This window comes from Phalaenopsis equestris, unplaced genomic scaffold (genome assembly GCF_001263595.1).
Source record: "Phalaenopsis equestris unplaced genomic scaffold, ASM126359v1 Scaffold000480, whole genome shotgun sequence".
NCBI classification, from domain to species: domain Eukaryota; kingdom Viridiplantae; phylum Streptophyta; class Magnoliopsida; order Asparagales; family Orchidaceae; genus Phalaenopsis; species Phalaenopsis equestris.
In genome coordinates, this window is record NW_018164921.1 from 1 (window position 1) to 25,267 (window position 25,267).

Genomic DNA, 25,267 nt, shown 5'->3' on the forward strand with positions numbered 1-25,267 from the left:
ACCCAACTAGCATAGCCCCCGGCAACATCTGTCAATCCTGTAAAACCCTACAGAAGGAGACAAAACCACGATTATTAGTTTGTTCTATATGTTGATAACCAACAGAGATCATCACACTAGTCTTTACTATACCGCAGATGAAAGCTCGGATGCAGCCATGAGCGACCTCTTCCCGCTCAGGCAACCCTGCAACAAATTAATCAGATAATTGCACCCCAAAAAAAAAAAATCTAAAATGATCAAAAGTAGAAAACATACAATCAATATTTCATCATCCTTTCCAAAAATATTTGAAACTTCATCCAAAAAGTTTTGGTTCTTCGTCATTCCTGTAACAACAACATGAACCAGGGAGAAAAAATAATGAATCATGAAATTAAAAAAAATGCAGAACATTAAACAAATAAACATGTTAAAATATCTAGAATATTCTTTGAATTCAAAGATTATATAAGTGTTTAATATAAATAAATCAATGCAAGAGCGTCTAAGAGAATTCAAAGACAGGCTTAGCATAAAAAAGATTGTTCATGATGAAGAAGCCTCCACTAATTCCAAGGAGAGGTTTGTGGGCATCTATTCTATTTCAAGATTATCTTAAATTAATTTTAGTATTGTTACATGTTGGAACTAGTCTTAAATCAGCAGAGATCTTTAGGACATGATGTTCACATCAATCATTCAACTCCTGCATGGCTATACCTGGAAGAAAAAGTTGAGTCTATCTTAAGAAGTATTTTCCATGATGATGCTTATGAAGATGCTCTAATAAAATTGATAATTGGATTTGAATAAATGAAGGAGAATAAAGAAACAATTGAATCACTCAAAATTTAAATTATACTTATATCGATACAAATCCAACAGTTTTGAGACTCATCCTCACTAAAAATTTGATCGAGTTAACTTGAGCTATTTTTTTCTTAAGAAATGCCCCACAGAGAATTCTCTAGAGAATAAAATAATTTAGAATGAATATTAACCTTACCTAAAGGGTATTTAGAATTGCTCAGGTAAAAGATCATTATTACTTTTAGTGAGACATGGAGGATGGAGAAACTTCATCTTTAAGATTCATGTTTGACTAAAATGTTCATGCTAATGGACTATTTGGTACTCCAATCAAAAGGAGACTAGAGAATCAAGACCCTTATTTTGAATATTGGAGCTAGAGCATCAGACCCATGAAGAAATGGAATGATAGATAGTAATCGTGTACTTTAGGATTAGTGTTGTTAGAAATCTGCTCAAATCTTAGAGGTATTTTGACTATCTAGTTGATCAGAGGCAACAGAACAAATACCAAGGGTCTTTTGACTCTAATTGATTAGAAAGGTGAGGATCAAGGCATCTTGTTTTGAAGATAGGAGGTAGACCATCCCGACTAACTAGCAATGGACATTACATAGAAACCTTGTGCTTTGAGATTCTTCTTGTTGGAGATCTGTTAAGTCTTGGTATATATGTCTTTGAGATTGGAGTTTGAAATGATTTTTGGAGTACTAGATTTTAGTTTAGTCTTTGAGAATAGTGTTGTCCTAAAGCTTAATTAAGGAGGCTTCACAAATATTGAGGAGAAAGAGAAGAAATGGCATCTCTTCAAAAAAAATAATTGTATTAATTTTCCAATGTTATGTGGATATCGTGAATCACAAACGAAGGTGTTCATGGCTTTGACATAATAGTCAGGATCAATACAAAATAAATTGCCCAAACACTATTTTTTGGTTTGTTATAAGGAACCAAAATATTTTCTTCAGAGTAGATCATCACATGAGTTGTCTTTTTTATAAGCTCAAGAAAATATTGATTGTTTAAACTAAAATCTTTGATCATCTGAATATCATTTGCTTCAGGATATGAATATGCATATTTCTTTAAGCACTATCTTTTGAAAAGTCGTGATTTTATAGTAAAATGAGTTTATGATTATTTCATGAATCATTAAAAAAAAACTTAATATTTTGGTATCTAATTTGACTTGTAAAAAACTTTTTCAATTTTTAAATCATGGCAAAAGATTAAGTTGACTGGAGTTTTAAATGGCCCAAACTTCACAATCCTTGTGAGCCAATATAGACCATAGAATAATGTAGGTCTAATGTCTAAGGTTCATATGTGAGGGCTAAGGTTCATATGAGGGACCACTATCTCCCCCACCATCATTCCATACAACCTAAATCTTGAGTCTACTGCAGAAATATAGCGCACACTAACCAAAGCAGCCTAGGTAGTTATAAGGGAAATGGAGAGGATATCTCCAACAGAGGTAGTTTCAGGCACTCCAAAGTCAAGGAACTTGGTCTTTTGCACCTCTCCCTCCAAATTAGAATCTCATTGGCTGCATGTGAACTTACAGAACAAAATTGAACACATATGAAATCATCTCTAAAAATAAAGCGAGGCAAATTACATCGGGGTTTAAACAGGAGAAAGGTTCTGATTAATCATAAATGCTTAGCTCAATGGCAAAACTACCAACAATACCTGTACTCCTCACTCAAGCTCTCCATCATCAATGGATTGTCCCACAGTTAGACATAACTAATGCTTTCCTCTGTGGATCATTAGAGAAAACCACGTTAAATGAGCCAACCACCTGGTTCCCAAGACACCCAACTTCCAAACCACGCGTCTCCTAACAAAGGCTATCTATGACCTCAAACAAGCCCCAAGACATTGGTATATCACAATATCCAATCATCTCAAGAGCAAAGTCTTCAAACTAAGTGCAGCTGATCCACACTCCTCACATATCATCATAATGATATTCATATTTACTTGTTGGTTAATGATGATGGCATCTTGATCAAAAGAAATAACACTCCCACTAAATCTGTCATTCTTGAACATGGGTCAGTGAACACCGTCTTAGAAGTTCACATTCAATGCAATTCTTAAGTGTTTCATCCAACTCAGATAACTCACATTATTTCAATCCTACAATAAATGGGAATGCCTAACTGTAAACTGATCAGCACCCTTCAACTCATCAACTGAAACCAACTCCCTTTGCCAACAGGACTACTCTAATCCAACAAAAAATCACCAATTAGCTAGCTCACTACAATTCATCACAATTATGAGACCTGATACAGCCTCTGTTATCAAATACATATGACAAAAATGCATCAACCAAGGTTATACCACATTCAGCTCATCAAACACCTCCTACGTTATCTCAAGAGCACTCTCAATCATGGCTTTACGCTCACAGCAGGTGACGTTCCGCTCAGATGCTATTTTGATTCTGACTGAGCAGGAGACAATCAAGATTGTTGGTCCACATCTGGCTGCTACTCGTTCCTTGGCACAAGTCTCATATTCTGGACTGTACCGAAACAATAAACATTTGCAAGATCCTTAACAGAAGCATAATACAGAGCTCTTGCAGCCGACACTATAGATGTCATATCGCAAGATGTCATATCACTCCATTATTCTGTGATAATACTTCAGCAATTGCCCTAACACTCAACCATATATTTCACTACTGGACCAAACATGTAAAAATCAATCACCAGATTATTCGAGATGATATTGCAGTGGGAGACATCCAGATTAAACAAATAACTTCTCCATATCAAACAATAAACATTTTAACTAAAATCCTACCAGCATCTCAATTCACCAACCTATTTCACAAGCTCACAATCAAGCCCAGTGATTGTGAACTTGAGGGGAGGTAGCAACCATAGGTTAGTTATACTGTAATTACTTCCAATGGAGATATCCTCTCCACTTCCCTTAGAACTACCTAGGCGGCTTTGAGACCACTGGCCTGGTTCACAAACTTTCTCACATGCCCTTATATAGTAGCTAGCTTATAGTGAACATCAAATAAGATTTAATTCTAAATTAATTATACTTTTTTAATGAGAAAATCCTTTCAGTATGTTGTATTCTGCTATTCATCTTCTTCTTGCTTAAGCATATTCTCCTGGCTCTAATTTAGTGAAATTTCTTAGTTTCAATATACTCGATGGAGTTTAGTACTTTCTGTATAATCTATAAAGTTGGGTGTGGCTCAAATCTATTTTGATTTAGACACTGACTCACGTGTATATCCCCCTCTCTTCTTCTTTCCTTAGAGGCTATCCTAGAAGATTAGTGATCGGTGGAAAACCACCAAATCTTCACTCTCTTAGGTTTGAAATACACGTGACTTTAATGATTAGCCCATATTTTGGTGTTAAGTTGATTATAGCCAAGTTATTAAAACTAAAGGTTGAGTGCTCCAATAAAATCTTGGGTATGCTCTTTTAGATAACCCATTAGGTCTAGAAACCTGACTCCATGGCTTAGGCACCTTTGAATCCTCTGAGACCCGTTTAATAACTCTAGACCACATTCCTCAATTAAATCTTTGGATTAGAAAATGAACGAATTGATGTTGAATTTGAACCATGATTGAATTAATCTTAACATAAATTAAAAATACAATTAAATCAAAATTAAATTAATGAAATCAAATCAAATCCAATAAAATTCAAATTCATTTTTAACCATGATTGAGTTGATCTTAAAAGCAATTAAAGAAAATTAAAAATCCAAAGTCAAATAAAATAAAAATGAACCAAATGAGTTTAAAATTTAGATAAAAAATTTATATATTAAAATTTATAAGCAAATTATTTCATAAATAAAAAATAAATTGAAATAAATCAAAATTTGGATCCTAATTTGAAATAAATATGAATTCACTTCAAAATTTGAATAATTGAATCATCAAAGTAAAACTTAATCCGATTCATATTAAATCTGATAATCAAAAAGCCAAATTAAATTCAAACTTAAATCAAACATTCATATATAAATTCAATTCAAATTAACTTCAATCTCACACTTTAAATCAAACACAAATTAATTTTAAACTCACATTTTAAATCAAATACAAATTAAGTTTAAATCAATATACATTCAAGATTAAATTTAATAAAAAAATCCAATCCTAATTTAAACCAAGTCAAACTCTTAACTCATTATTGAACACCTCTCAACATCATATTCAAATCTAAACCCATGTTCACACCTAAACCTTTGCCACATCATAAACCCAATTTCAAATTTGCAAACTCAACCCATCTAAACTCCACATTCAAACTCCAAACCCAAGCCCCAAACTATGACTCAACTCAAGCTTGCTATACCCAATCTATGTTCAAAGCCAAACCCCAAGCCAAACCTTCCATGGCCAAAGTTAACCTAGCCTCAAGCAAGCCTTACCCAACCTAGCCTCAAGCAAACCCAAGCAAGCCTTACCTGAGTAAAATTCTTCCTTCCCTAATGGAATGCCCACCTGGCTAGCCTCCAACTCCCTAAACTCACTCAACCAGCCAACAAGCTCAGTTTCCACTCCTTGTAGCCCATCTTTGGAACCAAACCGAGCACTCGACATGGCCAATTCCCATTGGCAGCACACCATCTTTGATCATCCACATGGCAGCCCTTAATTGGCCTAAAACCTTGCTTGAAATGCAAGCTCACGGCCAGCTCAACTTGGCATCAATTATTCGTGCTCAGCTCTTCTTCGCGCCAAATCCATCCAAACCGAGCCTTACCTGCACCCATAAATAACCCCCATTGGCTTTAATTCATGCTTGCTGAAACTATATATAATATAGCCCAAAACTAATTCCTGTCATCTCCCCTAGGTCCCAGCATTCCCTCTGCTTAACCGCAAGCCATTCCATAGCCTCTTTACCCCTCCAATACAGATACCATTCAATCCATTAAACAATTGTTCGATTCCCCAATCCAAGGCTTCTATAAGCTTCCATGCATTTTCAAAACCAATTCCTCCATCAAGTTTCCATCAATTTAAACCTTTTAATGTCAATCAGGAAAGGATGGAAATCATACAACTAAATTAGGAGTTTTCTATAATTAGGAGCTTCCTTATTGAAATTATTTCTAATATCTTTATTTTGATTTATTTTCCTTTTAGCTAAATATTTAAATTAGGAATATGCATTATTAAGTTACTTAAAATAGATTATCACTTTTTATGTACCTAAAATAAATCGTACAAACTATTATTTATAGCAATGAATTATTTGTAAAATTATTATTTAATGGAATGAAAGCAAAGGGAAAAAGCTTCGAGTCTATTCAGTGCTCAGCCTATTTTTCTCAACTTTGACATGGTATAAGAGCCAAATTTTTGCCCTAACCACCGATAGTCGTTGGAGGACTGTCGAGGCTCCCCTCCCGACTGTCGAGGCTCCCTTCCCGCCGGCCTTCTAGCAGGAAGGGATGAACTATTTTTTTGTCTTGATTCGCCCATCAAAGGATTTTCGTCCGCTGCAACAACTTCGTCTGTCTTCGATTTGTCTTCTTCTATCTCCTGCGTTGGTTCCATCTCCCGCGTTTGATTCCAGCAAAGATCTGTGATTTTGTCCATGTGTTATCTCGTCTGCAATTCAAGTCTCATCTGCATCTGCGATCTCGTTTACTTTGTCCGCTTCGGATCTTCTTCACTAGCCATCGCTGCTTCTACGACATCTTCGACTGCTCCTGCTTTGGCTTCGTCCGCTTCGACTTTGGCTTCTTTGCCGCACCCAAGGATTGAAGGCTTCGGCACTCCTTCCTAGACCAACGGTTTCAACATCTCGGCTTTAGCACTTTTGGCGTGAAGATCAGAGTCAGAGAACAAAGTGAAGATCAGAGAACAAATCGTCCTCATCGTCGCAGGAAGAATCAATAGCATTTGGATCGTATAACAGGACGTAGATCCTACTTGTGGGTTATGATCAGTAGTATTTGGATCAGAATGTGGATCCTACTTGTAGGCTATGATCGATAGCATCTAGATCGTGTAACTAGATCTTATTTGTGGGCTATGATCGGTAGAATTTGGATCAGTCGTGTAACTGGATGCGGATCCTTCTTATGGCTATGATTTGAATTTCTGGACAACAATGATAAAGGATTTCTTGCTTTTCTTTGCTTAAATCATGTTATGGTTTAGCTGTTGTCTCTGAGGCTTTGGCATTCTCGACTTCGGTACCTTCGGTTCCGGCACTCACGGCTTTAGAATTTTAGGTCCCCATAGTGTTATCAGTTTCTTATTGGTAAAATGATGCTTCCTGATCAATCAACATCAATTTGAGGGGGAATGTCAATCAGGAAGGACGAAAATCTGGCAGCTAAATTAGGAGTTTTCTATAATTAGGAGCTTCCTATTTTTCTCAAAAATTTGACATTTAATCTATTGTTTGATCAATCTGAGCTGCTACTTGATCGAGATCATAGAAGGAGAAGAAGGAACTTGCAATTAGAGGACAGCACGTGAGGATCAAACGACCACTCCATTACAACCAAATACTTTGTAAAAATTACATGTATATTTTTGTCATCACCTATGGTCCTAAACATTTTAATCAAATTAATTCAATGTGAAAATATGATAAATTTAGCATTTTGAAATGCAACTAAAATTGGTTGAGATCAATAATTGAAATTTGGTGAATTAAGGGCTTACATAATTTATCCTTAATGTTCATAATCAATAAATTAAACTTTCAAATTTTCAGAAAATTGTAAAAATAATTTTAAAATGTTTAATGAAAGTAATAGCAGTAAGATATCAATAAAATTCATGATTATAAAAGTAAATATAGGTATATATGCATGTTCTTTGAATTACATAAATATCTTCTTTACTTTTAATCTTAATAAATTGAATACTTAAAATTCACAATCACTCCAGAACTGAGTTAATTAACTTCATAATAGAAATGAAAGTATGAAACAATAATTTGAACTTCATGTCGAAATAAATTGTGAAATAAGTAATCTCATAATTGGAAATATACTCATATAACTTCAAATTTTCATAAATCAATTATTGGAACTCCAAATTATACCAATTTTTCACCATTAATTATCTCAACAAATAAAACACAGAAATCTTAAAATCAAATAATTTTGATTAAAAATAAAATTAAAATAAATTAAATAATAAACAATAGCAATAATTCATAGCAAATTCATTTGAACCTAAAATGACTTGAGAATTTCAGAGCTTGTTTAAAATTTTATTTTAAACATCTCTACAAAATTTCAAAATAATTAGAGCATTTGACTTTATGATAAATTTCTAATTGAAAAATACATTTAAAATTTAAATAATTATAAAAAAATAAATTAAAATTCAAAAATTCATCAAACTTACACAAAATAGGCTTAATGATAATAGAAACTTCTAAAAATAATTTTAGAAGATTTTGAGAACATTTAATCCAAAATATACAAATTACTTTAAAATTTTAAAATTAGATAATTTTTTATTTTAAAAATGTATAAAATAGTTAAAATTCTGTGAATTTCATATTTATTGTTTTAGAACGTCCTTGACTACTTTTCTAAGTGGTTTATGCCATTTTATAATTTTTTTATATTAATTAAATACATAAATATGTTTTATAAGAATATATGTGATCTTAATGAATATTACATTAAATTTAAATAAAAATTATTAAAGCTCATGTAAAACTCAAAAATCAATGAGAACTTTAAAAACCCAAATAAATATTACTTTGGATAAAACTTGAACATAAAAACAAAAAAAAAAACATCACAATTTGAATAAAAATTTCTAGTTTTGAGTATCTACTCTTACATCTGCGCACACAGTGAATGTTGCGTTAGTTCACTAACCCTAGTTTAAATATTCGGCAGATGTGAGGTCGAATTGATGTGTTTTGCGTTTGGTTTGTTATAATTATTGTGTTTACTCGCTAGATGTATTAGTTCGAACGAGTTTTCTTCGTTAAACAGAATGTTAATTTGAATAATTAGTATTTTTTTCATGGACTATGTTGTGTAATTTTCTTTACATATTATCATTTACTATCTTTGTTTTGCAAATGCTATAGTAAGCCTAAGAAGTGCTAACTTTATTTTGCAGAGCGCCGTAGGAGCGTCGTAGTAAATTTAGACAATTGTAATAAAAGTAAATTTATATTTTTTTGTTGAGTCTGTTGTAGAATTAGGATGCCTGTCTCAGTTGGTCAATTATGAATATCTAAACAATCTAAAAGATGAACAACAAAAGACGAACAATAAGGATGAACCTCAAAATATCAAAGCATGAATAAGGATGTTTAGATAGCCTAGTTGACCGAGGAGTCTGCCTTAGGTCTAAGACTTGTTACTTGTTGCTGTTTTAATGATATGATATGCTTTTGTTTTGTGATTGTGATATTTTTTTATTTTGTGCCCGCTTAGACTTTTCATATTTCTTTAGGTTTGTTGGTGATGTTTTGCTTTTAGCCTAGATTATTCGGTAAGCTCTTTAAGGACTAATTTTTCTATCCCAATTTAATTAAATCAAACTAAAAGTTTCAAATTTAAAATTCATTAAAAAAAACCGAATTGATGAAATATTGTATCCACACTTTAAAAAAAGTATTGCATTTAAAGAACAAAAGAAAATAACCAAAAAATAACTACTAATTCCACGATTTAAAAATAGATACGAAAAAAAAGCATCCTTAGGTTTAAACATATATATTTATTATATTCCTTATTTTCAGACTCCCACTCATTGTATGAAAAAGAATAGTTTTTCTTCTGAGGATCACCGCTTTATAAAGTGATTCTACCTTTGCATACTGATTTAACCTATAAATTGATATTCTATGCATGCATCATTAATAACCCTATACCTATACACAGTCTGGTTTTCCACTCAACACTAAAAATCAACTAAATAAAACATGAGTGTGATAAAATTAAAAATCTATAAATTTGAAACTACAAAAAAGATGTTTCACATTAATTGTAAGCATGTTTCCATATCAGTCAGACAATAGCTTCTTGATTTTATAATCAAATTGTAAGACATACCATCTCTAATAAACAACAACTTATCTTATCTTACATTTTGTATGATCAATAAGGGATAATTTTACTACATTAGGTGAGTTTAGTTGACGACCCTATTCAGGCAGGGTTGTAAGGCCAGTCGAGTCGAGTTTGTTCAATCCTTTGAAGGATTGCACTATAAATTCATGCTTGTTACACTTTCTTATTGCGCTAACTTTTGAGGTTCTACTTCTTCAATAAACCTCACCTTAATTTTAGAATTCTAAGTCCATTCGTTCAGTTACGACTTAAGTCACTTCCTAGGCTTTTACGCTGTCAGATATCGTGAAATATGTCCTAAACTTCCTACCAAAATATCAACTTCCTACCAAAAGATTGCCAAAAAACAATAGCTAGACAAGCCAACTGGCCGCCTGAAAGCCGACCGGCCATCCCACTCGAGAAGCGATCGACTTCCCAAAATGGAATGGTCGGTTGGCTTGTCTAGTTATTGTTAGATTTCATGGGAGTGCTTTGCATTGATATTTGTTAGGTTGTTGGAGACACTAGAACTTTGTTATTTTGTTAGCATGGATGGCTATCCCTTGTTGGTTTGGTTGGACCTTTGATTAATTGGGTTGGCTCTTAGTCGGTCAGATTGGCTATCAGTCGCCTGGACTGGGTATCAGTTTCCTGGGTTTGATCGATCGAATTCGTGAGATCTTGTAACTTTTCGTTAGGGAGGCCTTCATCATCTATCTTTTGATTTGAACTGTTATATTTTTCTCGAGATTCATACTGACACATTTTTTGAGTACATATTAAATTCTCCAATCCTTTTGTTTCTTCATAGTGACAGTTGCGATAAAAACAAGAGAATTTTTTAAGCAATAAATTGAATCCTAATAGTCATAATTTAATTCAATGATTATACTCCCTAAATTTTCATGCCCATGACCCTTATATATAGGGCATAGTCGATGGTTCTAAGTACCCTGAGTGTCTGTTTCTCCTTACATCCGCTCAACTTCTGTGACATCCTCATGGAGAAGGGATTTGATCCATCACCCAAACTTGTGGAACGGGCTAAAAATGTTGGCCGCTCTTGGGGTGAAGAAACAACACCAGGCGGAAGGCGAGCTAAGGAAGAAGTAGGCGAAGAAACTCGTTAAGAAGTCTAAGCCATCTAAGCAAGTAGAGCAGGAGTCATCGAATTCTATCTGAGAGGCTCCCGAGAAAAGTCAACCTAATGCTAGGATGGAGCTAGGTGGTTCGGCGGCTAGTCCGCCAACAAGGCCTCTGTTGAGGTCTCGAGTCAGCTAGAAATTGTTAGTGCTCCTTGGCTAAATGGAGTACCATAGATTAGTAGAGGTTACCAGCCGGTCAGGGAGAAAGGCAATGTTGATGATCTTCCACCGTTGAATGTTGTCGAAGTCACTTGATCTGAGGTGGAGAGGATGCTGAGTATGTTTTTTTTTTTAAGGATTTTCTTAGATTTTTTCTTCTTCCTTATTAAACTCTTTTAAAATAGATGAGGAAGCCCATATCGGGGGCTTGCCCTTGTTTGTGACGGGCAGGATCTAGCTGTGGTGGTGGCTACTGTACATCAAGTACCAATTGAAAGCAAGGAAAAAAGTAGTCAACCACACAGTTAACCCCGTCGAGATAAATGAGAGAGTGGTTAAGAGATGCAGGATATCCAAAAGAACATTGAACTGTCACCTGGATGAAGTGGAGATCACTTTGGCTCAGATGGTTGAAACTCAACGAGAGGATGATCTCCGCAATGTGCTGATCGAACTGGAGAAAGTATGAGGAGAAACATTTGCTCTTAGTCGAGAGGTATCTAAACTCTGGGAGGATGCTTTTGTGCAGAGGGCCCACTCTGAAGCCAACCGAGCGAATTAGTTCAAGCTCGATGGCCATATTTTGTATATGAGATTACTTAAGAAGGGTTTTGTCTTGGCTGAGGCGATCAAAGACTAACTTGTAAAGCATCTTCAATCGAAGTAAGGTTTGAATATAATTTCCTTATTTTCAAAAAAAAAAATTTAATTTTTATTTTCCTTCTCGATTTATGTTTTGATGTGATGTTTCTCTCGAGATTTTTGTGTGAATTTTTGTGTGACGCTTCATCTTTCATCATATCCCTACAAACAGAGACTAAAGTGTTCATTTGCGCACTCGTGTTTTTCTCCAGGATTCTGTCTTTCAATTTTCTTTCTCTTGTTTAACCCTTTCATTCTTTTTCTGATGGCTCGAAAGCGCACTCCTCAGACCTTCGGACTGGTGGTTGCGATTGAGCGATCATTTCTGTCTCTATCAGAGGTGGGCTTTGTGGAGGAGACTTTAATTTTTTACTTGAACATCAAGTTTCGGGCTACCCGCTCAGATGAGAGGGCCACTGATCGATTAGATGATGACTTAGTTGTTTACAGAGACCAATTGAGGTATGGATTGCAGCTTCCTTTTTTTTAAGGTTTTTGGACGATCTTCAACTCATACGGTGTTATTCCAGCACAGATTAAGCCAAACTTTATTGCTATTATAATGACCTATGCGGTCTTCTATCAGTGAAAATAGATTTCGTGGTCGACCAACTTGTTCAGTCATATGTTCTCCTTCCGGTTGGAGGCTGATGGGTATGTACAATTTGATAAAAATCGATTGGTTTGAATTCTAGCGCATGGAGAACAAATTAAAAGACTAAAAGTTCAAGATTCTCTATTGGGTTCTATCAGAAAAGCTAGAGCATCATTAAAACAGATATTATAAAAGTATTCCAAGATTTTTTCAAAGGAGTTGACATGCAATATTACTTTAAATATTCTTTCATTTCTCTCATTCTCATGACTAAAGAAGCATTTAGGCCCATCAGCCTCACAACTGTTATTACAAATATTATTAGCAAAATTCTGTTTTTTCAGATTTCAACCACATCTACATATGGTGATCAATCCACAACAAGTTGCTTTTGTCAAAGGCATGAGCATAACTGAAAACATTTTAAAAGCACAAGAGCTTCTTCTTGACAATGATAAGAAATGTAGAGGGGGAAATGTGATTCTGAAGCTAGTTATTAAGAAGGCTTATGACACCGGCAGCTGGGACTTCTTGGTCAAAGTATTGGAAAGTATGGGTTTTAATGCTGCCTTTTGTCTTATTATTAAAAATTTGCTGGAAAACAATTACTACTCCATCTTAATTAACGGCCAAATTTATGGTTATTTTAAAACCAAGAGGGGTATCAAATAAGGAGGTCCACTATCCCTCAATTTGTTTGCCTTAGCCTTTGAATTTCTATCTAGAAAACAGCAATTGTTATTCTATTCTAATCCAGAGCTTAGTTACAAATACAAAAGTGAGGTTTTTTTCTCTCATTTAGCATATGAAGATGACCTTATCATCTTGACCAATGCAAGTAAAAGATCCATGAAGAGAATCTGGAAATTGTTGGATTACTTTCAGGAGGTTTCTGGAATGGTGCTAAACAGCTCTAAATATCAGTTTTTCCTGAGCAAGTGACTTAATCATCAAAGTTGCAATTGGATCAAAGATTTAACTGGTTTCTCTAGAGCTGAGCCGACTCTTTATGTATATTGGAATCTAATTAAGCAAACGTCCTATCTTTCATATGGAGGGAAGCTTACCTTATAAAAGAACGTGCTTAACTCCATTCCTCTCTATGCTATGCAAGTTGTGAGATTGCCTAAAGGTTCTATGCTGAGACTACAAAAGCTCTTTAACAGATTTCTGTAGGCAAGAAGGGAAAGCAGAATTCATTGGATGAGGTGGGTCAGGATGAGCAAACCTATTGACAAAGTATGTTTGGGATTTAGAGAATTACAGGAGGTTCAAAGAATTAATTGCATTAAGTTGTGGATTCAATTCAAGTCCGAAACCTTTATGTGGGTTAACATAACCAGCTCCAAATACTATAAAGAGAAACATCCCCCCAGCAATATAGCAAAATTGACTGATTTCATTATCTGGAAAGACATGCTGAAATGGAGAAAATAGTCAAAAGAATTTATTTCCTGGGTAGTAATGGGTAATTTGAGTTTCTGGTATGACAATTGGACGGGAGATGGTCCTCTAGCCAGCTGGATTGCTAGCCCTTGGTAGCTAAGTAGCTTGGTGGCTGACTTCAGAGTTGGGGATTCCTTGGATGTGCAAAAACTGAGAAAGGTTCTAGATGCTGATGAGGTTAGTTATGTTGGCAGGTTTCCAATTCAAGCTGGCAGTATGGATAAGTTGCTTGTTAAAATTCCTCCTGACGTGTCTATCTCCAAAGGCATTTCCCTGTCAACTGATTAGGCAGCAGGTGTTCTGGGTCAGCAAAATTTGGAATAGGTTTCTGAAACCTTCTCAATACTTCTTCCTGTGGAGAATTTTCCAAAAGATTCTTCCTACTGATTATGCTTGGAATTTGAAGGGGATCATGCTTCCTTCATGCTGTCAACTGTGCAAGAGTGAGGAGGAATCCATTACTCATTTTTTTTATTTTGCAGGTACTCTATTGATGTTTGGAAAATGGTTGGTAGGAATTTTAATGTGGTGATTCCTAATGATGGTTTCAAAAGCTTTGAAGAATGGCTTTATGTATGGAGATTCCAGAAGTAGGGGTTGTTACAATTATCTCCATCATTCGTTTGCTCACATGGTGGTTCTTATGGATGGCCAGAAATAACATCAAGCATGAGAAGGATATAGAATCCACTAAGACTACCTACTTACAAATCATGGCTGATGTACATAAAATCATCAAGTATGGTAAACTGAAAGGTGTGGATTTGGTTGGCCTATCTTAGGTGGTCCAAGAACTGAACTTGAATGTGGATCACTTACCTAAAGTATATCCTCATCCGATCAAGTGGGAGAAACCAGAAGTTGGGTGGATTAAGGTCAATATAGATGGGAGCTTTGGGGAAGACAAGCTGGGCTGGGAGGTGTTTTCATAAACCATAAGGGGGAATGTTTGGCCTTTTTCCCAATTTTGTTGTTCATGCTGAATCCCTTGCTTTGTTGGAGGCTGTTAAAATTGCTGGTTGCTTGGTTTGGAATAACCTAATTGTGCTTTGGAAGTATTGCCAGAGGGGTGCTGATATTCCTTTTGTTCCTCAGGTATACTTTCTACTCTATTCACAAGACTATTGAGGGGAAGTCTATCAAATGGATGCAAATCTATAGGGAGGGGAACAAACCTGCTGGCTGACATGCAAAGCTTGGATCTAGAGTTCCTTGTGCTTACTTTTCTTTTTTACTATAGGGTGGTAATCTATCTCTGCCTTATATTAGAGCCACATAGTTTTGTAACCTTTTGTTTTGTTTAATGAAGGTTTCTTCTTGCTAAAAAACGTTCCACATTGCCTTCTCCTCTTCAAGTTGGGGTATCAAAACTATTCCGATTAGGGACGCCTCCAAGAGAAAGAATGGGACGGACTATTCCCAGATTGAGGGAGCTGAAATCGATGGATAGCTTCTGTTAGTTTCCTAGTATACATATTCGAAGACTGTTAACAGGGTTTTGTTTCTTGATTGTTCAACTAAATGATGGAAGAGTTGTGGTTTCCTCTAACACAGGAAATTGAGCGAGAGGCGGTAGTTGTCGCTCGAACTGTCCGAATGAAACCAAAAGCTGAGGTCCAGGTAAAGATAGTTCCTGCTCAAAAAGTTGTGGCTACCGAAGAAAGGTGGAAACTCGTGGCGTTGGAGCCAGTACTGTAGCTTGGTTCCCTCTCAAAACAAGGGGGCGCAAGTATGGAACAGCTCTAACAGTCGGTACACTGCAATCGACTAGGAGGTGGATTGGTATGATGGCTCGTCGTCAGCTGAAGTCTACCTACTGCATTTGTGGAAGTTATATAGTCCCAAGCCTTTGCTAAGCTTCCAAGGGAGCTTGAATTTCCCAAGATCTACAGGAATCCAGACCACTACCTCTCAAGACGCGAGAGGCTGCCCACGTCTAGTCGATGGCGCTTGACCGAGCAGAAATGAAGTGGGTTGTCGCTTCAGAGAGGGTTAAGACTTCAGCTATGCTCGTCAACAAATCGGAGAAGCGAGTGGTGATAGCCGAATGGAAGCTGGAAGAGGTGGAAGAGATTGCTACTCTGTCTCAACTTTTGTCAGTAGCCCAACGAGAAAATCAGAAGTTGAAGGCAACTTGAAGACCATGAAGACCGAAGAAGAGTTTTTTGAGATGCTTCCCTCCCATAAACGATAGTAGAAGATTTTGAGCAAGCAACTTCGGGTCGGCAGTGTCACGACGATCAATCGGTTGATTCGGTCAGGTCTTGTTGATTATAAGTTTACAGACTTGGATGAATTTGATGCATTGTACGCGAGTTCAGAGTGATCTTCAGGAGACGACTCAAATATTGGAGGTGATGGGGGATCTTCTACTCTGAACTCCAGTCGGCCTCCTGAACTTAGGAAAATTTTTCTAGCAAAACTTTGAAAAGATATATTTTTTTGTAAAATCTTCTATATAGAAGCTTGTACGTTTTGGTATTTAAAAATGAATGAAGCTTCAATCATTTTTTTGTCTAAATTTCTTTCTTTTGTTTATTACTTTACCACACTATTTTCTTGCGATAATTGCTTGTTGATGAATGTCGATATCAGTTGATCACTAGAATTTTTGGAAAGATCATCATTCATTTTTTTATGTCACAAGCTGATGCAAGTCTTACACTGTCTGCCTCAGTCGAGCTGCACCTTTCACAGGACTTGGGCAGATCGTGTCGTTATCTTCGCGAGGTAACTATTAAGACTCATTACTGGGGTGATTTGCGTCACACCTTTCGTGAAACTTGTTGCTATTAGTTAGGGAACCACCGTCGGAGCTTTATTCGCATTGAGTTTTGAGATATGAACTTTTTGATGCTTAGCATTGAGGGACAAATTTCGTGTTATGAATCCGATCGAACGTCTATGACATCATTGTCGGTTTATTTTATAGTATTGGCGCTTGACTCGCGTCTTACACTTTTTCAGGTCTTGGTTGCTTGATCAAAGTTTCGCCTTGATTGAGCCGCACGTTTTGTCAGGTTTTAGGCGGAACTTGTCGCTGCCTTCCTAAAGGTATCCCCCAAGATTCGATACTGGGATGATTTGTGTCATAACCTTCACGGAGCTTGTGCTATTGGGAAGGGAACCACATTCAAAGCTTTATCCAGTCCAAGCTTGGAGATCAAGGTTCGCAATGCAAAAGTATTGTGGGTTATTCTGCTGACTGAACATCTTGGGTGTTACCATTGACATTGCTACTTTAACTTTAGTTCCCCGAATGTAAACCAGACCTGAGAAAACATTTACAAGATTCATGTATCATGGCACAAAAGATAAACTTTGAAATGATACGCCTTTCATTCGCCGAGCTAGGTGTCAACCACCCGGAGTCGACCGAGCATTACGCAGGTCATTGGTCGGCTCTCTCTAAGAGTGTCTAGACCATTCGGAGCCGACTGTCCATTTTGTGGCTCTCACCTCTGAGCCAAAGCCTCTCGAAAGACGATAGAAACAGGTTTTCAGATCCTGGATCTATTGTTGTGAGATTTCTTAGCAATCTCCTTGTTATGAGTGTCTTTGTGATGTATTGTTGTTCGTTGGTGTCACTTTCCTTATTGTTAGTAGAATGCTCCACATTCATCATACCTTTTAGAATGTTAAATCTAAATTTTTCCTGTGATGCATGCCCAAGAAATGGAGTAGTAGGCACCGTGAGGGAGAGAGAGTAGGAGAGAGTGCACAGTGATTAGCCCCTCTGAGGCCAACTAGGGTATTCTCAGGCTCTATGACCCATTTTATATATTAAAAGTAGAGGTTACAAGAGAAAGAGGAGAGAGACTGGTCTAGAGAGAAGAGCCTAAAAGCCCTTTAATACATGATATTATTCCCCTATTTATATGAGATAAAGGAATAAAACGTAAAATTACATATTTTACCCCTACTTTCAAAGGATTGTACATGATTTTATGGTCTTTTTTGCATGTCTGGACCTTTGGTACGACAAGTCCTTGGGTCGACTGACTGAGCTGGTTCAGGTTGATTTTTAGTTAGGGCACCGCTCGGCTTTCGTTTTAGAAATACATTTGGTTCTTGAGTGGGATAACCAGTCGGCTTTCGGGCAGCGAGTTAAATTTTGAGTGGTCGGTCACCTTGTCTAATTATCGTTCTTTGGCAATCTTTGGTGAACTTTTGGGGGACCGTCGAGAGAGCTTTACACTGATGTTTGTTACGTTGTTGAAGATATTTGACCATTTTTCGGTTGTTGCCGTGGATGTCTGCCCCTTGTAGGCCTGGGTGGCCCTTTTGTCGTCTGACTGACCTTTGGTCTGTTGTGTTGGCTATCAGTCGGTCGGATTGGCTATCAATTGCCTAGACTTGGTATCAGTTGTCTGGGTGGCCTTCGGTTGGCTGGATTCATGAGACCTTGTAACTTTTTATCAAAGGGGATCCTCATCAACTATATTTTAATATGGACCGTTTGATTGTTTTGATATTCATATTGACACATTTTTTGTGTACAATTAACTTTCTAGAAGTGACATACACATTTTAATGTATAAGTTTATAAGATAAAATGCTCTGAATGTAAATATTAAATTTTAGATGTTAGGTATGTGAATACAAAAGAATTGTATTATATTATGTATAATTCCCTCAAAATAATTGATTTTTTTTTGTTTTTTTATAAAAATTTTATTAATGCACGCTTATCTGTGATATAGTGATTAAGGATTTAGTTTCTCGCTTTGATGTCATGAGTTCGAATTGTGCATATTGCTCTTTGAACTCCAATTCCACCCCCCTTGTGCTGGCTATTAGTCGGTTGGATTGGCTATCAGTTGTCTAGACTTGGTATCAGTCGCCTGGGTATCCTTCGATTGGTCGGATTCATGAGACCTTGTAGCTTTTTGTTAAAGGGGATCCTTATTAAGTATATTTTGATATGGACCGTTTGATAGCTATTTGTCAAAGGGGATCCTTATCAAGTATATTTTGATATGGACCGTTTGATTGTTTCGAGATTCGTATTGACATATTTTTGGTGTACAACGAACTTTTTAGAAATGAAATACACATTTTCTTGTATAAGTTTATAACATAAAATGCTCTAAATGTAAATATTAAACTTTGAGTGTCAGGTATGTAAATACAAAAGAATTGTATGATATTATGTATAATTCCCTTATAATAATTGTTTTTTTTTTTTTCTAAAAATTTTATTAATGCACACTTTTCTGTGATATAGTGATAAAGATTTTAGTTTCTCGCTTTGAGATTATGAGTTTGAATCATGCATATTGCTCTTTGAGTTCAAACATAAAAGGTAGATTTTATTTGAACAAGGTATGCCGCATGCAGAAGTAAACAAAAATACCTGATCCAGACTTTAACATAAAAGGAATGTTCGTTGCCCCCACCACATGACCCGCTTTGAATTCATCAACCGTTCTGGATAAGGTGAAAGTTTCACAAACTCCATTTTTAATAATAAGGATAAGGATAAGAATAAATAAATAGAAAAAAGAATAAGACAACAAATTTGGTCTGAAATACCTGACATCCAGATAACGATGTCCCGCCTGCAGGAGCTCATAGGCTACACGAACCGGCACCGACGCCGGAACCACCGTCCCCTGTTCCTCGTCGGTGAACATCGACCTGATGCCATCGGCTAAATTTCTCAACAGAAATGACACAATGATGCGTTGGAATGCTCCAAATTTAACTGAAAGGGAATATAAGAACCCTAGTAACGTGAATGAAGACATGTAAAACCCATTACCAGACGAAACTCCGGCGGCGGTTCTGTAACCGACGAACGATTCGCCGATGTGAGAACTGATTCGATGAGGAGAGCCTCGCCGGCGGCGAGAGATGAAACCTGCAAGAGAGGTAATGAAACAAAGGGATATGGTATAGGTGAAGAAGAGGAGGGTAGAGCGGAGGGTGAAAGATAGACCTCTTGACACTTGGTGTTAGGCTGGTAATGGGGAGAGAGAAGGTAGCCAAGACGGCCATTAAGGCACTCGAGTGCTTTTTGTGCTGCTTATTATTCCTGTTTCTCGACGGATTCTAAGAAGAAAAATGTTCAGTTTTGGGAAATGAGTAAGATGAAGGCTCACTGATGAGGTGAAGCGTTTTTTCTCGTCGGTTGTTTTTTCGCTTTAGACGAACGCCGGGTGCGCCGGGTGCGCCGGGGAAATGTTTTCCATAAGGAGTCCTCCGAGGTTAATTTAAGGGGTTATTGAAATTGAATTGAAAGTTGTTGGGGATTGTAGGAGTGGAACTAGATTTTTTAGGGCTCATTGTGTTTTTGTTGGAGTTAATGCCCAAATAATTTCTCAGTAATGTCTCAATAACCTCTCAAATGACCTTTGAGGTTCCACTCCAATAACCTATGCGGTTCGGCATATTGTTGGAGTCCGCACGTAGAACTGCGTATGTACTTCGTATAAAATAATTTCTTGGGTGCATCAAAGAGCTGATAAAGGGGTTCGGTCATTCGAATTCCAAATTTCTTTAAGAAACAGATCTTCTAAAATTTCATTACAAAGCTTTTGCAAATAATTACATATAAAGCATCTGAAACATTACTCGAAACATTGCTTTTTGCAAATTAAGCACACGCGTGTACTTCTGAAAAATCAAATTAATGTATGTATGTGTATCACTTTCAAACCACTGAGAATGTATAAAAATAGGTTGAAATGTTATCATAATTTTTTATATTTTAGTGAGAATTTGAAAAATGAATGAATTGAGTATGCTTAATTTGTAAATAGTAACTTGTTAAATCATTTTTAAGACATAGGAGTAGGTTGCTCGTGAGTTCATACAACCCAGAAAAGACATATTTTTAATAGAAATGTGTAAAGGAAGGTGATGAAATGACCTTTGTTTTTCTCATAGCGAGAGATAGAGATAAAGAAAGAGGGAGAGAAAAATCCTTTTGGAGGTCATCTCCCATAAAAATAGTCTCTTAAGAGCCCCTCTAACCTCCTTTCAAATATGAGAGAAAATATATATATAATTAGATTTTGTATGATATAGCACCTATCCATAGTGTCTTGGTGAAAAAATTAAGATATGGATGTCAGACGGCATCGTAAGAGCATTGTCATTTGTCCTTATCTGTAATGATATCTTTCTTGGTGGTTCAGGTTAATTCAGTCACTTCGACAGGTGGGCTCAGCTTGACCGCATCAACAGGTGGGCTCAGCTCGACTGCTTAGGCAGATGGGCTCAGTTCGATCGCTTCGATTAGTAGGCTCAATTTAAGCGCTTAGGTAGGTGAGCTCAATTTGTCTACTTCGACAGGTGAGCTTAACTCAAGAATAACTTGATCTTTGGGCTTAGGCCACTGAAGCTGGGTATACAGTTGTATTTGAGTATGCATTTTGTTCCTAGATTCTCTTATCATTTTTACTAGGGACTGTGATCCCGGTGAAATATAGTTGTGTAAAATTTATAAAGTTGACTCCGCTTTATAATAGTGCAAAAAATTTGATGTATTTTTATGAATAATAATGTTAAGTATTTAATGTTGAAATTCTACGCAAATATATGTATTATTATTAAGTAATATAAGTCTCAAATATCGATCCCATGATGAATGTTTAAATTTGAGATGATAAATTAACTGGGAAGTTCACAAAATTAAAACGAAATTATTGTCACTAATTTCGAATGTTTGATATACTATCAAAACTAAATTATTAACAACTAGCAAAATTTAAATGCAAAGTTTAAAATAGTAACTACTAAACTATATTTATGTGATGAAGTTTTATTATATGAAAAAACATTTTTTCCACTACAATGAGTTTTTTGGTGAAATGAGATGAGATAAATGGTCTAAATTTGCATTGTGTCAAATATGAGCAATTTTAATTCTCTACCCTGATTCGGTGTTATAGAAAATCATTGACTAATCTTAGGTTTAGTCCATATATATGTGGCTAAGCTAGGAGGATATTGGCTCCCACTCCAGAGCTCCTTCCCTTCCCCTGAAGGCTAACTCTTGCTTTAACTTTTAAACACTAAGATCAAATTGGGGATTTTTAGTCTGTCACCCTAGAAATCTCCAATTTTACACCCGACAATGTATATTTCCCTATTTATTTGCATTTAATTCCATGAACGAAATCCTCCTTTATGGATTTAAATGTGATTCTCACTTTGTTGTAGAACTTATACTTCATTTCCCGGATCATATGTTTCACAAAATATTTTAACAATTTAATTGACCAGATCGAAAAGTAAATTAAGAGCGAAGTTAAAAAACCATCACAATTTATTTTATATTTTATCATTTACACATCCAAATTATTTCTTCAATTCACCATATCTCGGAGTATGGAGAAAGATAAAGGACACTACTCAGACTTCATGAGAAATATACAACAAAACACAAATTTCATATATAAAGGAAAGTTTATACAACAATAATAAACAAACAACACTTATCTGAAATTATTTCTCAAAGCAAATCTTTTGTAGCCTCTCTTAGAAAATGTTGAAAGAAGAAATCTCTCACTTCTCTCCCTCTCCAACACTTCTTAGAGAGTAATTCACACTTAAACTCACCATAAAAACTCAAAACTATAAAGAAAATAAATGATTAATGGTGTGGAATGATGTAAAGTGGCAAGGAGGACTCAAAGAGATGCAAAGGGGGATGCCTTTTTTAATCAATTTCGGCTCTAAATAGAGCCTAGGGTCGGTTCTTCAATAGGTGCATCCAATAACTCTTCAAAAAGCGTCCAAATTCGTCAAATCTTTTAGAAAAAAGGTCTGCACCGACACTGGCGCCGCGTCCAAATTTGTCAAATCTTTTAGAAACAGGGTCTAAACCAACACTGGCGCCGTTGGTGCCGATTATGACGCCGTCAACGCCAGTGACCATCTAATTAAATTTGTGTTCTCTGTCAAACGGCGCCGTCAGCACCCAGTCTGGCGCCATTTGCGCTGAACAATTTTTCAAAATCTTCATTTTGACTCCAAATTTCATCATTTTTGCTCAAAGTCCTAAAAATTAACAACTTGTAATAAAACATAAAAAATATCTTCCATTAAAGTGCAATATCACCAAAAATGAGTATAAAATATGGTCTAAAAATTCATATATTTTTGGTGTATCAGACTGTTAAAAAAAAATGAGAGAATGAAAATTCTCCATTTCACAGGTTTTATCAAAATATTTGTTTGTTATCATGCATTTCAACTCAGTATAAGAATATTCGTTTAGACAAGAACACAATATGATTTATAACAAGATTTTCTTTGACATGGAGGCACTTTGATTGTATCTGTGAGGATTTAGACCATCGTACATCATCCCTGAGCTAGAATTCACCTTCTCCTATGGTTATTTTGTGTTATATATGTGCAGGGAGTAGTCTCCTGAGCTTTTGGATAAGTGCGATCAATTTTTATCCTTGAGAGCCTCAGCTCTTCTGCATAAGCGTTCATTTATGAATACTTGGTTTTGCATGATGGGACATGTTGGTCTAGAACCTTATTATAAGGAAGGTTTGTTTATTTTTGGGTGAACTTGGATGAGTTTGGAAAAAGGTTTAGGATGATCAAATTAAGTGTTAGAACTTCCTTGATTGTATTTTTGTCAGAGAATAATCATTGTATCGTGTATGTCCCAAATTAAGATATGTATGTCCTAAATGTCCATTATAACATCATTATGTTGTCCAAAAAAATGAGAGTTCACATTAGAATATGGCATTGACTGTGGTGGTCCACAAAGTTAAAGGGCGTACTCTCTTTAAGGTCAGAGAGGTCGTAAGTTCCCATTTTGAAGAAGATAATATCTTACTACGATTTTGGAGATATTTTATTATTTAGTGTTATGTGATGCAATAGAGCATTATCGAAGGGATGAATATTTTTATGTCATGGTTGTATTCCATACTTTGTCAATATAGGTGGAAAGAGCTTAGATATGTAGACGAGGAAGCTCGAAAAAAAATTAGGCGTTATAGGCATGGAAAGCTGTGGGGGGGAGTACTTCTCACAATCTCTCTTCAGATCTTTGATGGAGTTACATATGATTGTGAGTGTAGAGAGAAAGACTGCCCCATGTAATGGGGTGATGTTGTCTTCTTATGAGATTTGTCCATTGGGATAAATTTCTCTAGATCTAAATGAAATGATGGAGGTTCATCCTTTTAATTAATTTGAGGATAGAAAGAAGTTGTCCATACACCTCTTGTTCAACTTGATTCAAACGGTGAGTATGTCATGCTTCTTGATCTTTGGGCAGTAGAGTAGTGGATTATCTTTTAGCGTTGCACGAGGATTCAACATGCACTCAGATGAAAATGAATCTAACTGTGATGACACCATAAGTTTTTACGTGGAAAACCCATAAAGGGGAAAAACCATAGGGTCTGACCCATTTGTAAAAATTCACTATAAGTTGATGATTACAGATGCCCCTTGTCCCATAGGCGAGAAAAGGGTTACTAGTTTTCTCAAAGTTACAACGTTGACTGATGACGTCTAGTCAGCGGTGGTCGACGGAGGTCGGCTGTGATTGACGGTAGTTGACGACAATTGATGACGGTCAGTGATGGTCGATGGAGGTCAGCAGTGGCTGACAAAAGTCGATGACGGTCGGCGGTGGTCGTCGGAGGTCAGCGGTGATCAACGGCTATCAATGGTGGCCGGCGGTGGTCGACGACGATTGACGATGACAGAGATGATCTTGGAATTGAGCTCCTTATCAAAGCTTCAAGTTCTCTCTTAAGCCCCCTCCTCTCATGTGAGGGGTGAGACTCTATTTATAGTGTTCTAGGTGCAATTAATGCAGTAATATGAACCATTTTGATCGGACAGTCTGAAGAGCTTCTCTCGATTGGATGGCGTTTGATGGACATTTGAGTGTCTTAACGATGTCGAAATTGAGCAATTTTGTGCTCGTTGAACTCGTCTTGTCGAGACGCTCGATTCGACTACAAACTCGTTGAATTCGACATTTGTTTGATATTTCAAATGTGTCCGAAAATCTTCCAAAAATAAGTTAATCGCTTGATCTGGGCTTGATTTGACTCAGATTAGACTAACATTGATATCATTGTGTCGTTCTCGTCGAGCCGGTCAGTTTGATTATAAGTTTACTGAAATCAGAGCTCTGGATGATTTTTTATCAAGATTTAAATATTTATTGCTCAATATATTGTCTCGAGATTCATGTCATACCTCGAAATTCGTGTCGGATAATGAAAATTTATTGATGGCGTATTATATATATATATATATATATATCTAAAGGTTTATACATACCAGCCAATTCCTGTAAATAAAATACAGTAAAAAGGGGGTTTACATACATGCCACCCAAAATCCTGTAAATAAAATAAAATAAAATAAAACAAGAATTTACATACAGACCACTTAGTTTCTGTGCAAGATTTACATGTACCACTCAATT

At 36.1% G+C, this 25,267-nt stretch overlaps 1 protein-coding gene across 1 annotated transcript; it reads right to left on the bottom strand.

Moving 5' to 3' along the window:
- Positions 1–5: 5 nt before the first annotated feature.
- LOC110028020 (thiosulfate sulfurtransferase 16, chloroplastic-like) lies at positions 6–20,033 on the bottom strand (the record flags this gene model as incomplete). The annotated part of the gene is made up of 7 exons (XM_020729718.1): positions 19,781–20,033; positions 19,604–19,702; positions 19,375–19,479; positions 19,196–19,269; positions 259–329; positions 133–186; positions 6–47 (listed from the first exon to the last, which is right to left on the bottom strand). Coding segments are annotated over exons 1-7 (504 nt in total), but the record flags the coding sequence as incomplete, so codon positions are not given.
- Positions 20,034–25,267: the final 5,234 nt, after the last annotated feature.